This window comes from Gopherus evgoodei, chromosome 12, assembly GCF_007399415.2.
Source record: "Gopherus evgoodei ecotype Sinaloan lineage chromosome 12, rGopEvg1_v1.p, whole genome shotgun sequence".
In the NCBI taxonomy this organism is placed as follows: Eukaryota; Metazoa; Chordata; order Testudines; family Testudinidae; genus Gopherus; species Gopherus evgoodei.
The window spans coordinates 18,706,915-18,719,372 of record NC_044333.1 but is presented as its reverse complement, the minus strand read 5'-3'; the positions used below and the strand labels follow the sequence as shown (position 1 = coordinate 18,719,372).

The 12,458-nt window shown below is 42.3% G+C and overlaps 1 protein-coding gene across 1 annotated transcript in view; it reads right to left on the bottom strand.

Annotated features, from left to right (window-relative positions):
* ABCC12 (ATP binding cassette subfamily C member 12) overlaps positions 1-12,458 on the bottom strand; it is an 87,328-nt gene that overhangs the window by 34,917 nt on the left and 39,953 nt on the right. The window contains exon 13 of the mRNA XM_030581977.1: positions 10,406-10,609. Coding sequence (XP_030437837.1) covers positions 10,406-10,609 — 204 coding nt within the window. The remainder of the gene's footprint in view (positions 1-10,405; positions 10,610-12,458) is intronic.

The window sequence follows — 12,458 nt, the reverse complement described above, 5'->3', positions numbered from 1 at the left end:
ATTCCAGTATAAAGACGCTAATGCTGAACAAGGACATCTGTGCTTTAATCAGATTTATTGAAAATTATGACTTTCAGAAGGGAGTCATTTCCCTACTTTGTTAATGCAAGGAGGAGGGGCTTGAAGCACAGTACTGTAGACTGCAGAGAGATGTCTGCTCAAACACAAGCCTTTGTACTGTATATCTGGTAAGCCTGGAGGTAGAGCTGGGAGGGAAAAGTTTTTCCTGCCCTGCAAAAAACATTTCAAGATTTCAAATGCTTATTCTTTTCTGCGTTGGGACAAACCCAAGAGCTTTTGAAGCTTTGTGTCTGTTCCCAGAACACTGACTAGCAAAGGCTCTCAGTGAGGACATGGGAGATTCAGGTTCAAGTCTCTGGCCTGAATCAGACAGAGCAGGGACTTGCACCTGTGTTGCCCACATCCTAGAAGGATGCCCTAACCACCAGATTATTGGGTATGCTTAGGTGCATGGCTCTAGCAGGGTGGCCTGCCCATTAAGGGCCAAAAGGCCTGCGGGTAGTCAGCCCTGTTTAGGATGACAATATTTTCCCAAAGGGAAAACAGGACACTGGGCCAACCTGAGACACCCCCCCTCCGCCCCACCCCTACCTGCCTGCTGCCGATAGGGCCGGCCTGAGGCCTCCCTTTCTCTCCCATCTGTGAGGCTGGCCCAAGCCCCACTGCATTCTGCCTACATGCAGAGCTGGCCTGAACTCCTGTGCCCGTGTCCTCTGCCCGAGCCCCCCTGCTGCCAGTGCCCCCCTCTACCCCGTTTGGCCTGAGGCCCCTTTCTACCCGCTGCATGAGGGGCTAGCCCAAGACCCCCTGCCACCTGCCCATGGAGAGCCTCTCTCCCGAGCCCTCTCTCTCGTGCAGGGCTGGTGTTGCCACTCATTTCCCTTCCCACCCACGCGTTCCTCAGTTGGCATGAGCAAATGTGAGAAATACACAGTTTTGCCAAAATAAAGTTGGGACAGCCAGGACAAGGCTTAAAAAAGGGACTGCCCCAGCCAGAATGGGATGTATGGTCACCTTAGCCCTGTTCAGCGAGACTGAGGGAGCTAGATTAATTGGGGTCAAGTGATAGCATGAAACACCTCGGCCTCTTAAAAGGACGAAGAAAGCTCAGTTGGGGGGGTAATCACAGGGAGCAAGTTGGGTTCCTGTCAGAAGCAGCTCTATGGTTTTTGCCGCCCCAAGCACGGAAAACAATACAACAAAGAAATGCAAGGCCTGATTGCCCGAATGAAATGACATGAGAAGTGTTCCTTCTCAGGAGGAAGCTGCATTGAATATGATGAAAGGAACATGTCTGAACATGCAGGATCTTCAGGTTGGTAAACTTTTTTATTTCATACTTTTTTCCTAAGGACTGCCTGTCTTCCTTCTGAACTATTCTTGAATTCTCATGTTTGAGCAAACAATATAGTTGTTACTCTATGGTTCTGTAATTTTAGATGCAGTTGTGACAAAAAAATAAATAGCTGAAATAGGCAGATCTTCCTTTTACAATTTCACCTTTAAAGTAGTACTGAGTGTCAGTGAGTAATACTAAATATAATGAGTAATACTAAATGAGCAGTATGGTAATCATAATTAACTGCATTGACTTATTTTGTTTAGGACAATCCATCCTCAAGATACAGGATTCTGAAGACTATCCACCTTCATGATCACCATCATTTTCTATAGTTTCAGAGTTATCTGCCAGTGTTAGTGTTTCAGTCACATCATGTATATGACATACCCACAGTATATCACCTGTAGCAAAAAGAATAGAAAATCCCCATCATCCAGAAACAATCATAGATAAGTTTGTGATAAGAACCAGCAGATTACAAAAAGAGGTAATTGATGAAAAAATTGCCCGTTTTGGTTTATGCAACAAACTCTCCTTTCTGTATGATAGAGAACCCACACTTCGTTAACGTGGTTCAGTCATTAAGACCAGGATGCAGTCCACCCAACAGAGCAGATGTCGCAGGCAAATTGAAAATGGAGCAGTGTGCAAAATTGAGCAGGAGAAATTGAGCCTGAGTCTTGATGGGTGGAGCAATGTCCACAATGATCCTGTTGTATGTGCGTGTCTGACAACAGAAGAAGGGAACGTCTTCCTTACAGAAACAATTGATACATCAGAAAGTGCACACACAGCAGAATACTTATAAGAAGAAGCAGTAAAAGCTATAACAAACTGTGAAAAAAAATTCAAATGTCTAGTACGCAGCTTGGTCACAGACAATGCTGCAAATGTATCCAAGATGAGAAGAAATTTAGAAGAGCGTGAAGAGAGTCCCAAGCTAATAACATATGGTTGCAGTGCTCATTTGAGGCACCTCCTAGCCAGAGACTTCAGTGTTCCAGAAATAAAGGCTAATGTTGAAATTGCAGAATACTTGCTTAACAACCACTTTGCAGCAGCTGCTCTGAACAAAGTGGGAGGAATCAAGCTAACTCTCCCACCAGACGTGCAGTGTAACTCAGTAGTGGACTGTTTTGAGCACTATATCAAGAACTGAGCTAATCTGATGACAGTTTGTGAACAAAATCGTGAAAAAATAGATGGCGCTGTCTTAGCTAAAGTTCTCAATGGTGGGCTCAAGAGAAATGTTGAACACATGCTGAGTATCCTGAAGCCTATTCCTGCAGTCTTGAACAAAATGCAGGGAAATAGCTGTTTTATTGCTGACACTGTTGAAATTTGGAAGGAACTGAGTGAGATCTTAGAAGAGAAATATGCAAAGAGAGTTAAATTACAAGCATTAAAAAAATGAATGGGACAAGCACTATCTCCAGCTCATTTTCTTTCAGATAGTCTCAATATTTGGTACCAGGGTCAAACCTTAACTGCTGCAGAAGAGGAGTTGGCTATGACATGGACATCCAGGAATAATCCCTCCATAATGCCAACTATGATAAACGTCAGAGATAAGGGTGAACCATTCAAGAAATATATGTTTGCTGATGTTGTTTTAAAGAAAGTCCCACCAGTGAACTGGTAGATGTCACGTAAGCACTTGGAGTCAGAGACTGTTGAACTGATAATCTAACTTTAACAGCAGTAGCTTCTTCTGCTGGTGTAGAAAGAATATTTTTTTCCTTTGGACTAATTCATTCCAAATTTGAGAAATTGTTTGGGACTTGAAAAAGCAGGAAAGCTTGTTTTTCTTTTCCAAATTATGAACAAACAGGAAAATGAAGGTGAAGATGACTGAATTAGCTGCAGACGCCAATATTTTAAGTTTCTCATGTTGACCTGGGTGACACAGTTAATTTTTATTTTATTTTTTAAATATTTCATTTAACTATTTTAGTTAAAAACAATTTTAACAAAAACAAACCTGATTTTAAAAAACTTGAATGTTTAACTAAATTCAAAAATGCATATGCTTGTTTTGTTAAAATATTATGTGTTTGCTGTTGAAGAAAAAAATCCAGAATACATAACATTGTTGTTTTAGTTAAATTAAACAATCTAAATGTCTGTCTGGTAATATTCTCCTCCTAATACACCATGGCAAGAAAATCCTCCAAATATTAATGATTAACCTGTTGAATTGGAGATAGTTATGAAGTCATTGGGAGGTGAACTATCTGCTTCAATTACCTTTGGTAAATGAAAAATTTTTGATATCACTGTAAAACTAATCTGAAAAGTTTTCAGAATAAATCACTTTAAAAATGTATAGTGGGTACCTTCTAAAAATGAAACCATCTATCTCTGAGTTGTGAAGAATATGTATTAAGTTTATGAGAACCAACAAAAATGCACTTTTATGTAGAAATCTATGATTAAATTGAGCCTTCCTGACTAGTGATTTAAATCATCATTTAAATAAATCTGATTTAAATCAAATCCACCGTGTCCAGGAGGTATCCCACAGTGCTCCGCTGTGACCACTCTGGAGAGCACTTTCAACTGCACGTCAACCAGGTACATAGGAAATGGCTACTCCCCTGTTAAAGCCCTGGGAACTTTTGAATTTTCATTTCCTGTTTGATCAATGTGGTGAGCTTGCCAGCACAGCTGATCATGGAGACTCAAGGCCACAAACATGCTCCAGCATGGAGTACACAGGAGGTGGTGGAGCTTATTGTGGTGTGGGGAGAAGAGTCTGTGCAGGCAGAGCTCCGATCCAGCAAAAGAAATGCTGACATCTATGCCAAGATTGCACAGGGCATGGGGAAAAGGGCTACACCAGGGACATGCAGCAGTGCAGTATGAAAATGAAGGAGCATTGACAAGTATACCAGAAGACAAGGGAGGCGAACGGTCATTCTGGTTCTGCCCCACAGACATGCTGCTTTTATGAGGAGCTGTACGTGATTCTCAGTGGCAACCCCACCACTACCCCAAAACGTTCCATGGATACCTCCCGGAAGCACTGGGTGACCTTGAGCAACAACGAGGAGGTCATTGTTACAAGGAAGAGGAGGAGGAGGAGAATGTGAGGCAGGCAGGCAGAGCATCCATTCTCCCTGACAGCCAAGAACTGTTTTTAACCCTGGAGCCCATCCCTTCAAAAGGCCAGTTGCCAGCAGATGCCGGGGAAGGCACCTCTGGTGAGTACACATTTCTAATCAAACTGTAGGGGTTACATGCTGTTATTTTTTATGTTTAATCTGGACAAAAAATTAGGTGTAGTGGGTATCGGTGGCCACTCCATCTATGCAGAGGGTGATTTCCCAACAAGACTGTTTGTGTGCAAAGGGATAGCCCGGGAATCCTCCATGAAGATCTTTAGGAAGCTTTCATGGAGGTACTCTGCAATCCTTTGCAGAAGGTTTCTGGGAAGCGGCTGCCTTTTTCGTCCACCACAGTAGGACACTTTCTGGTGCTACTCCAGTATTAACTCTGTGAGCATCATTGCAGCATAAGGACCAGGTCTGTACCCAGACGCTTGCCACCTCTGTTACCCTCAGGAGAGTGATATTGCATAGGGGAAACGGGAGGAAGATTTCAATGCCAACCCTTATACCACAAACAATTCAACAAGTAATCTGCTCCCCGTTTGGTGAAATCTGGGTTACACAACCACATTCTCACATGCCATAGTTGTGGTTGGAAGGGATCACTGTTTATTGCAAGCAGCATTAAAAAAAAGGGGGGGTGACGGCTTCCTGTTTGTTTCCCTTTCCCCCCTCCAACCTGATGCCGCTTTAGTTAAAAAAACAAAACAAAACTATTTGGGGGGCTTTACACTGGTGCCTGTCCTCAAGATCATCCAGGTTGCTGGAGGAAAGGGAACTTTTCTCAAGTAACAACCTGTGATCCCAAGGATGTCTTCACAAAAGCAGTAGCACAAGACCTTTCACCCATGCCTTGTGGCCTTACCATGGCTGGAGCAGCAAACTGACTCTTGCAATAGCCAGCAGTTGTGATTACGTTGTGACTTGCAGTGAAGTGTATTGAGGGGTGGGGTTTGTTATACAAAAATTAACCTTGCACCAGAAACCATGTGTGCATGGTCAATGCTACCCTTGTGTTTTGCATTCCTTGCAGCTGAAACCTTGTCCGTCGGCGCATCCTCCACACTGGGACATGACTTTCCCAGATTAGAAGGTAGAAAAAGAAGATTTGGGAGGACATGTTCGATGAGTTAATGCATGCCTCTGAGAGTGACCACATGGAGCTCAGAGCATGGAGGATTACATTGTCTGAGAACCTGGATATGGACAGGGAGGACTGGACAGCAAGCAGGGAACAAAAGCATGCCATTGAGGAAGAGATGCTGTGGATTATGAAGGAGCAGTCAGACATGTTGAGGCATCTGGTTGCAGTTCAGGAAAGGCAGCTGGATGCTAGAGTCCCTCTGCAGCCTATGCTGAACCTGTTGCCATCATCGCCCAATTCTATATCCTCCTCCCCCAAAATGTCCTATGGGGAGGGGGCGAAGTTCAGTATCGCTTGCACTCAACACCAGGGCAGGGTACAAGGACCAGAAGGTGCACATTCTCACACCTTTGATTGTTATTGCAGTGCATCTGTAAGCAAGCTTTTCTTGTTTCTTCCCCCACTGTTTTATCAGCACTTTTGCCCCAGCTTATCTTACTTTTCTTTGCTGTCTCTGTGTGTTTGTGTGCATAATAAAACTTAACTGATTGAGGAGAAAAGGCTCTTTATTCATTCAAAACTCTATGGTTGGTGGGGGTTGAGTTTACAGGGAAGAAAATGCGATGGAGGAAATAGTTTGGTAAGAAACAACACTGATGAGTGTCACATTACTCTGGCTCATTGCTGGCTTTCAAAGGCTCATAGAGACATAGAGCCCCTCGATGTTCTCTTCTTACTTGCCTGGTATCTGGCTAGTCAAAACTGGCTGCCAAGCGATCTGCCTCAACCTTCCTTCCCAGCAGAAACTTTTCTCCTTTTGTTTCACAGATATTATGACTCAGACAGCAGGCAGCAGTAACAATGGGGATATTGCTTTCATTGAAATCTAATCTAGTCAGCAAACGGTGCCAGTGACCTTTTAAACGTCCAAACGCACATTCCACCACCATTCTGCACTTGCTCAGCCTATGGTCAAACCAGTCCTTACTGCTGTCACGGCTGCTTATGTACAGCTTCATGAGCCATGGGAGCAAGAGGTAGGCAGGGTCTCCCAGGATCACGATTGGCATTTCAACATCACCAATGGTTATTTTGCAGTCTGGAAAGAAAGTCCCTGCTTGCAGCTTTCTGAACAGACCGGAGTTCCTAAAGACACGCACATCATGCACCTTTCCCGACCATCCCATGTGGATGTTGGTGAAATGGCCCCTGTGATCCACCAACGCTTGCAACACCATTGAGAAGTACCCGTTTCGGTTTATTTACTCTTTGGCAAGGTGGTCTGTTGCCAAGATAGGGATATATGTTCCATCTATCACCCCACCACAGTTAGAGAACCCCATCATGGCAAAACCATCCACTATGTCCTGCATGTTTCCCAGAGTCACTACCCTTCTTAGCAGAAGTCTGTTGATGGCCTTGCAGACTTGGATCACAACAGATCCCCCGGTAGATTTACCCACTCCAAATTGATGTCCCACTGACAGGTAGCAGTCTGGCGTTGCAAGCTTCCATAGAGCTATTGCCACTCACTTCTCCACTGTCAGAGCAGCTCTCATTTTAGTATGCTGCACTTCAGGGCTGAGGAAAGCTCCAGTTCCTGGAAAGTGGCCTTACGCCTTTGAAAGTTCTGCAGCCACTGCTTGTTATCCTGTAGCTGCACAATGATGCAGTCTCACCAGTCAGTGCTTGTTTCCTGGGCCCAGAAACAGTGCTCAACCATGTCAAGGTGATGCGTGACTGTCACCAGCAACTGCAAATTGCTCCACTCTGTGTCTTCCAGCAGGGCTGCTTGTGTGTCATCACATTGTTCTGTATGGCAGCTCCTGTATTGACTATGTAAATGCTGCAGGATACAGCGCGAGGTGTTGGTAATGCTCACAACAATAGTGTACAGCTGAGCGGGGTCCATGCTTATCGTGCTATGGCAGCTGCGCGGGTAACCCAGGCTTACGGAAGAAGGCGCGATTGATTGTTTGCTACTGATTTCAGAGAGGGAGGGAGGTAAGTGCATAATGGGAGGCTAACGCCATGTTTCCATAACCATCCACGCCAATGTTTGCTCCCATAAGGCATTGCAAGCCAAAACCCAAATTCCACTCAGCTAGGTGCACTGTGGGATAGCTACCCACAGTGCAGTGCTCTGTGTGTCGATACAAGCCCTGCTGATGAGGATGCATTCTGCTGACACAATGAGCGTAGTGTGGACATGAAAGATTGACTTGCTTAAATCGGAGGGTCAGTGTTGACTTACATGAAGTCAAATTAACTTTGTAATGTAGACATGGCCTTTGGCTATCTCCGTACAGCCTGCAGAAGCTAGCCTCCCAGAGCTGGACAGACTTGGGCTCATGCTACTGTGCTGAAAATAATTGTGTAGATTATTGCAGTTTGGGCTCTGAAGACTCCAGTTTGGGGAGTAAGTAGGCTTTGGAGCCTGAGCTCCAGCCCGAGCTGCAATTTTAAAGTGCTGTCCTCATAACTAGTTATAGAGTGTTAGCATAAGCCCCATGATGCTAAGTCTGTCAACTTGCAATGGGAGGCATGCTGCAATATGCTGTATAGACAAACCCTTAAAGGGAGACTAGAAAACAAGTGGAGGAGGCGCCCGTATGGAGGGGAAAGAACAGTTTGTTTGTTTGGGACTTTTAGAAGTTTGGAATTTTGTAAGCTGGTTTGTGACTTGTCTGTAGGCCTAAGCCACATCTCCAGCACTGACCTGTGTGTGGAGGGCTGAGGAGCCCTATCTTGGGGCAGGAGAGAGAGTCTGCAGCACCACCATACATGGCCCGCAATGGCTGCTCTGGGTTGACCACATCCTATTACAGTGTTTGTCTAGTGTTGTGACCAGAAATTCAATCCTGGATCTGAGAAACCTTCTCACTGAAAGGATTGGTTCTGATGACTCAGCATGTTCTGTCAAAAAAAAAATCACTCAAATTCCTGAACAGCTGTAGAGGTTGAGATTAAGTTTAGAGAATAAAAGAAATAGCTAGCTAGACCTGGCTGAGGAGCGCAGGGGTTCAAAGGAAGAGAATATCAGCAAAGAAAACTATTTTAACCTATCTGAGCAATGGGAGAGACCCACCCAGGGAAGGGGACTGGTGAGCATTCTCTTTGCTTTTAGGACGTTTTTTTTCTGAGCACCCAATGCTCTATTTGAAATCAGTGGGATCTATACATACACTGCATCTTAAAATCAAGATGTAAGTGTCTGAGACCCTATTGCTAAATGCATTGAGACTGGTATTCTGACACTTGGGGAAAAATCAAGGTCACAGACATGGGGCCTGATCTGAGGTCAATGGAAAGACTCCCAGTGGCTTCCATGCACTTTGGATCAAGTCCATGGAGACTGTTTCTCAATTATGTTTCAACTTTAAGTTTTGTAGCTTCTGGCTCATTCATGCTGATTTACAGCTAAACTTTCTTGTACCTGGGCATTATGTATACCACAAAAGTGTAAGTTCCAAATATAGGATATTGGGGTTAGTTTTCAATGGCTATTAACTTAATGCGACAAACAGTCAAATGAAAGGGAGAGGCTATTTAATGCTTTTTCCATTATTATAAGTTACTAATGCTAATCTCCAGTGGGAAACTAGAGCTCTCAATAAACTAACTACCAATATCCTATATTTTATTATTATGATTTTTCCCATAAGCTAGTTCAAACTAGGGAGGAGTGATAGCTCAGTGATTTGAGCATTGGCTAGCTAAACCCAGGGTTGTGAGTTCAATCTTTGAGGGGGCCACTTAAGAATCTGGTGTAAAATCAGTACTTGGTTCTGCTAGTGAAGGCAAGGGGCTGGACTCAATGACCTTTCGGGGACCCTTCCAGTTCTATGAGATAGGTATATCTCCATATAACTCTATAAAGTGATTAAAGAGGGCTCCCTATGTCCAGTGCTAACAAGTGTGAAATGAAGAACTGGAGGCAGTTGATTAAATTGTCCTCACTCCTAGAATGTTCTCCAGAAATGGAAACTGAGGTGAAGTCTAAAAAAGAAACATCTATCTATATATCTACTCCCATCCTCATAGTATTTGAGTGCCTTGTACATAATTAAAATAATAATTTTAACCTGAAGAGAGAGAGCCAAAACTATAAACAAATAGCAATTTTGTCTTATTGATAGCAATAGCTGAATTATTTAACCTTCAGCAAAAGGAACTAACTGTGAGAGACTACTTAATTACCTATGAAAGCATCTGTATCCCCAGATTTTAGAGATATCTAAACACCAGTTAATTGGTTCCTACAATCAGTGTCCTGTGTATTCCGCCATTCCGCAGCTGCAGAATTTGCCATGGAATGCACTCCCTTCTTCAGAATCTAAGCTTTAATTAAAAAATATATATATTTCCAATCCTTTTGATTGCAAAGAAAACCTTGAAATTATGTAATGAATGTAAATCCATGCAGAGTTGTCTGCATGAGTCCAGACAAGCTAAAATAATAACTCTAAGCCATATTCATCTCAGCAAGATATTAACCATGAAACCTAAGGATCACATTTAAAATGACTTAACTATTTCACTGATGATCTTTATAGCAGACCTGCCTAAGGTCATTGAAGAAGTCTGTGTTAGAGCCTGAACTTAGCACCCGGACCTAAACATTAATTATCAGGCTGTCCCGTGTTCTCCCCAAAAGAACACTTACCGTACAATCTCCAACATACTAAAAATAGAAAGAAATTGTCTCCCTTATTAAGTACAGTTTTGCTTACATTGTTTTGTTTGTGATATTAATATTATTTTACATTTATACTTATACATATATATGCTTCAAATATACTTCACATTTATAATTATTGCATTAATAATATTAATTGTTTTAATTACCTGTAGTTGATGAGTTACAAGAACTACTGTTTTTCCTTTAAGGGCCTCTTTTATGCATTTCTCAAAAATGTATTTTCCAACATGTGCATCGACTGCTGATAGGGGGTCATCCAACAAGTAAATGTCTCTGTTGGCATAAACAGCACGAGCTAAGCTGATTCTTTGCTTCTGGCCTCCAGAGAGGTTGAGACCTCTTTCACCTATCTTTAAATGGGAAAAGATCACTGCATGAGTTTATTGGTAATACACCTCTACCTTGATATAATGCGACCCGATATAACACGAATTTGGATATAACGAGGTAAAGCAGTGCTCCGGGGGGGGCAGGGCCGCACACTCTTGCGGATCAAAGCAAGTGCTGTATAACACCGTTTCACCTATAACGCGGTAAGATCTTTTGGTTCCCACCTTTTAACACTCTACCCTCAACACTGCATGAGAGCATTAATGTTAGTGTGAACCCAAATCTTGATGTGGAACTTGAACCTATGCCTTTCTTAACCCTGAAATACAAGTGCAAGGTGCAATCATGTGAGTCCCACTAAGACATACATATAAAGAAACCTTCTACAGCAGCTTATAAAAGAGATTTTTAAGGTGTCAAGCAGTTCAGAGCCGAAGAAGGAGGAGAAGGTGAATGAGGTAAGGTGGTACTGTTTCTGTTCCCTGATGGGATCACATCTGTGACTAATCAGAACAGTGTAAACTGTGAATATTAATCAGTTATACAACTTGAAATCCATGCTGTTTGGTTAATTGGTAAGTTGAGTATGCTATATCTGTTGAACACACAATTCACAATTTGTGCCATTTTTGTAATATTTGCAGTTTGTATTTTGAATCTGCAGATAAGACTGCAAACTGTAATTTGCAGACCAAGACAATTGTGACTAATTTCAAATAATGAATACATTTGAAAATTTTACGATCTGTTCCCAAATAGCAAGCAAATAGAAGAAAATGCAAAATCCATCAGTTAAACAATTACAATTTTTTGATCATCAATACTATCAGTATTAGTTTTATGGACCAAAACAAGAACACTTTAGAAAAGTGACTGACAAAAGAGAGATAAGACCGGAAGCTTTCATTGCAGAAAGGAAATCTGTGTTATCTAAACCTTATTTCTTAACTTTTCCAGGTTGGCAACCCCTTGTTTGAAGTCAGTTTTCACGAGCCCCTTACATTTTTGATAAAAGTAAGTTTTATTTTTAAATATCAGCTATAAGCTTATATAATTTATTTGTGTGTGTATTTCAGGAGGTTGACAGTGAATACTTGACCTTGAAGTGTAAAGGTATATAGCGAGTAGGGATGAGAGATTTTCTTTGTTTTAGATTGTAATAAAAATTTCAATGCCTTGTGATCCTCCTAACTGCTTTCCATGACCCTTCTGGGTGTTGCAACTCACCAGTTGAGAGATATGGATCTAAACATTCAGGGTCAGAGTCTCAGTTGCTGTAACTTGGTATAGCTCCATTGACTTCAGTTTACACAGTTGAGTCAGGAATCAGTTATAAATGACTGGCAAACAGTAATTATGGAGATGCACAGGAACATTGTCTCTGCAGTGAAACAGCTCAGGGAATACTACCATTCTCCCAAATCTGTTTCCAGAAGATAATGGCTTCTTTGTATATTTAAAGACCTGGCGTGAACCCTTCTATGTTCATTCAGCTAGTATGTCTGTTTCCTTGTCTCTGAGGACATGAACCCATTTTCCTTACAGGACTTGAGAGCTAGGTGCACAGATATTTATGTACAACTTCATCTCCAGAGGACAGTGTGCAAGAGATATGTTACAAAAGGCGCTTAGTAATAAATTCTCACCCATTTTGGGAATAATCTGTCACAAATGTGACCTGCAATTGATGAACACAACACAAAAAGAAAGTAAAATTGGACTCTAAGGCCCACTAACAAATAATGCTTGTCAGGATAATTGACAAACAGTAACAGGTGAATTGTAATATTTTTGGGGCCATTGTGCTCTAGGAACGGTCTACAAAGAAGATATCTTTTAGCCTTGGTAGCAGATCCAGTACAGGAAGTC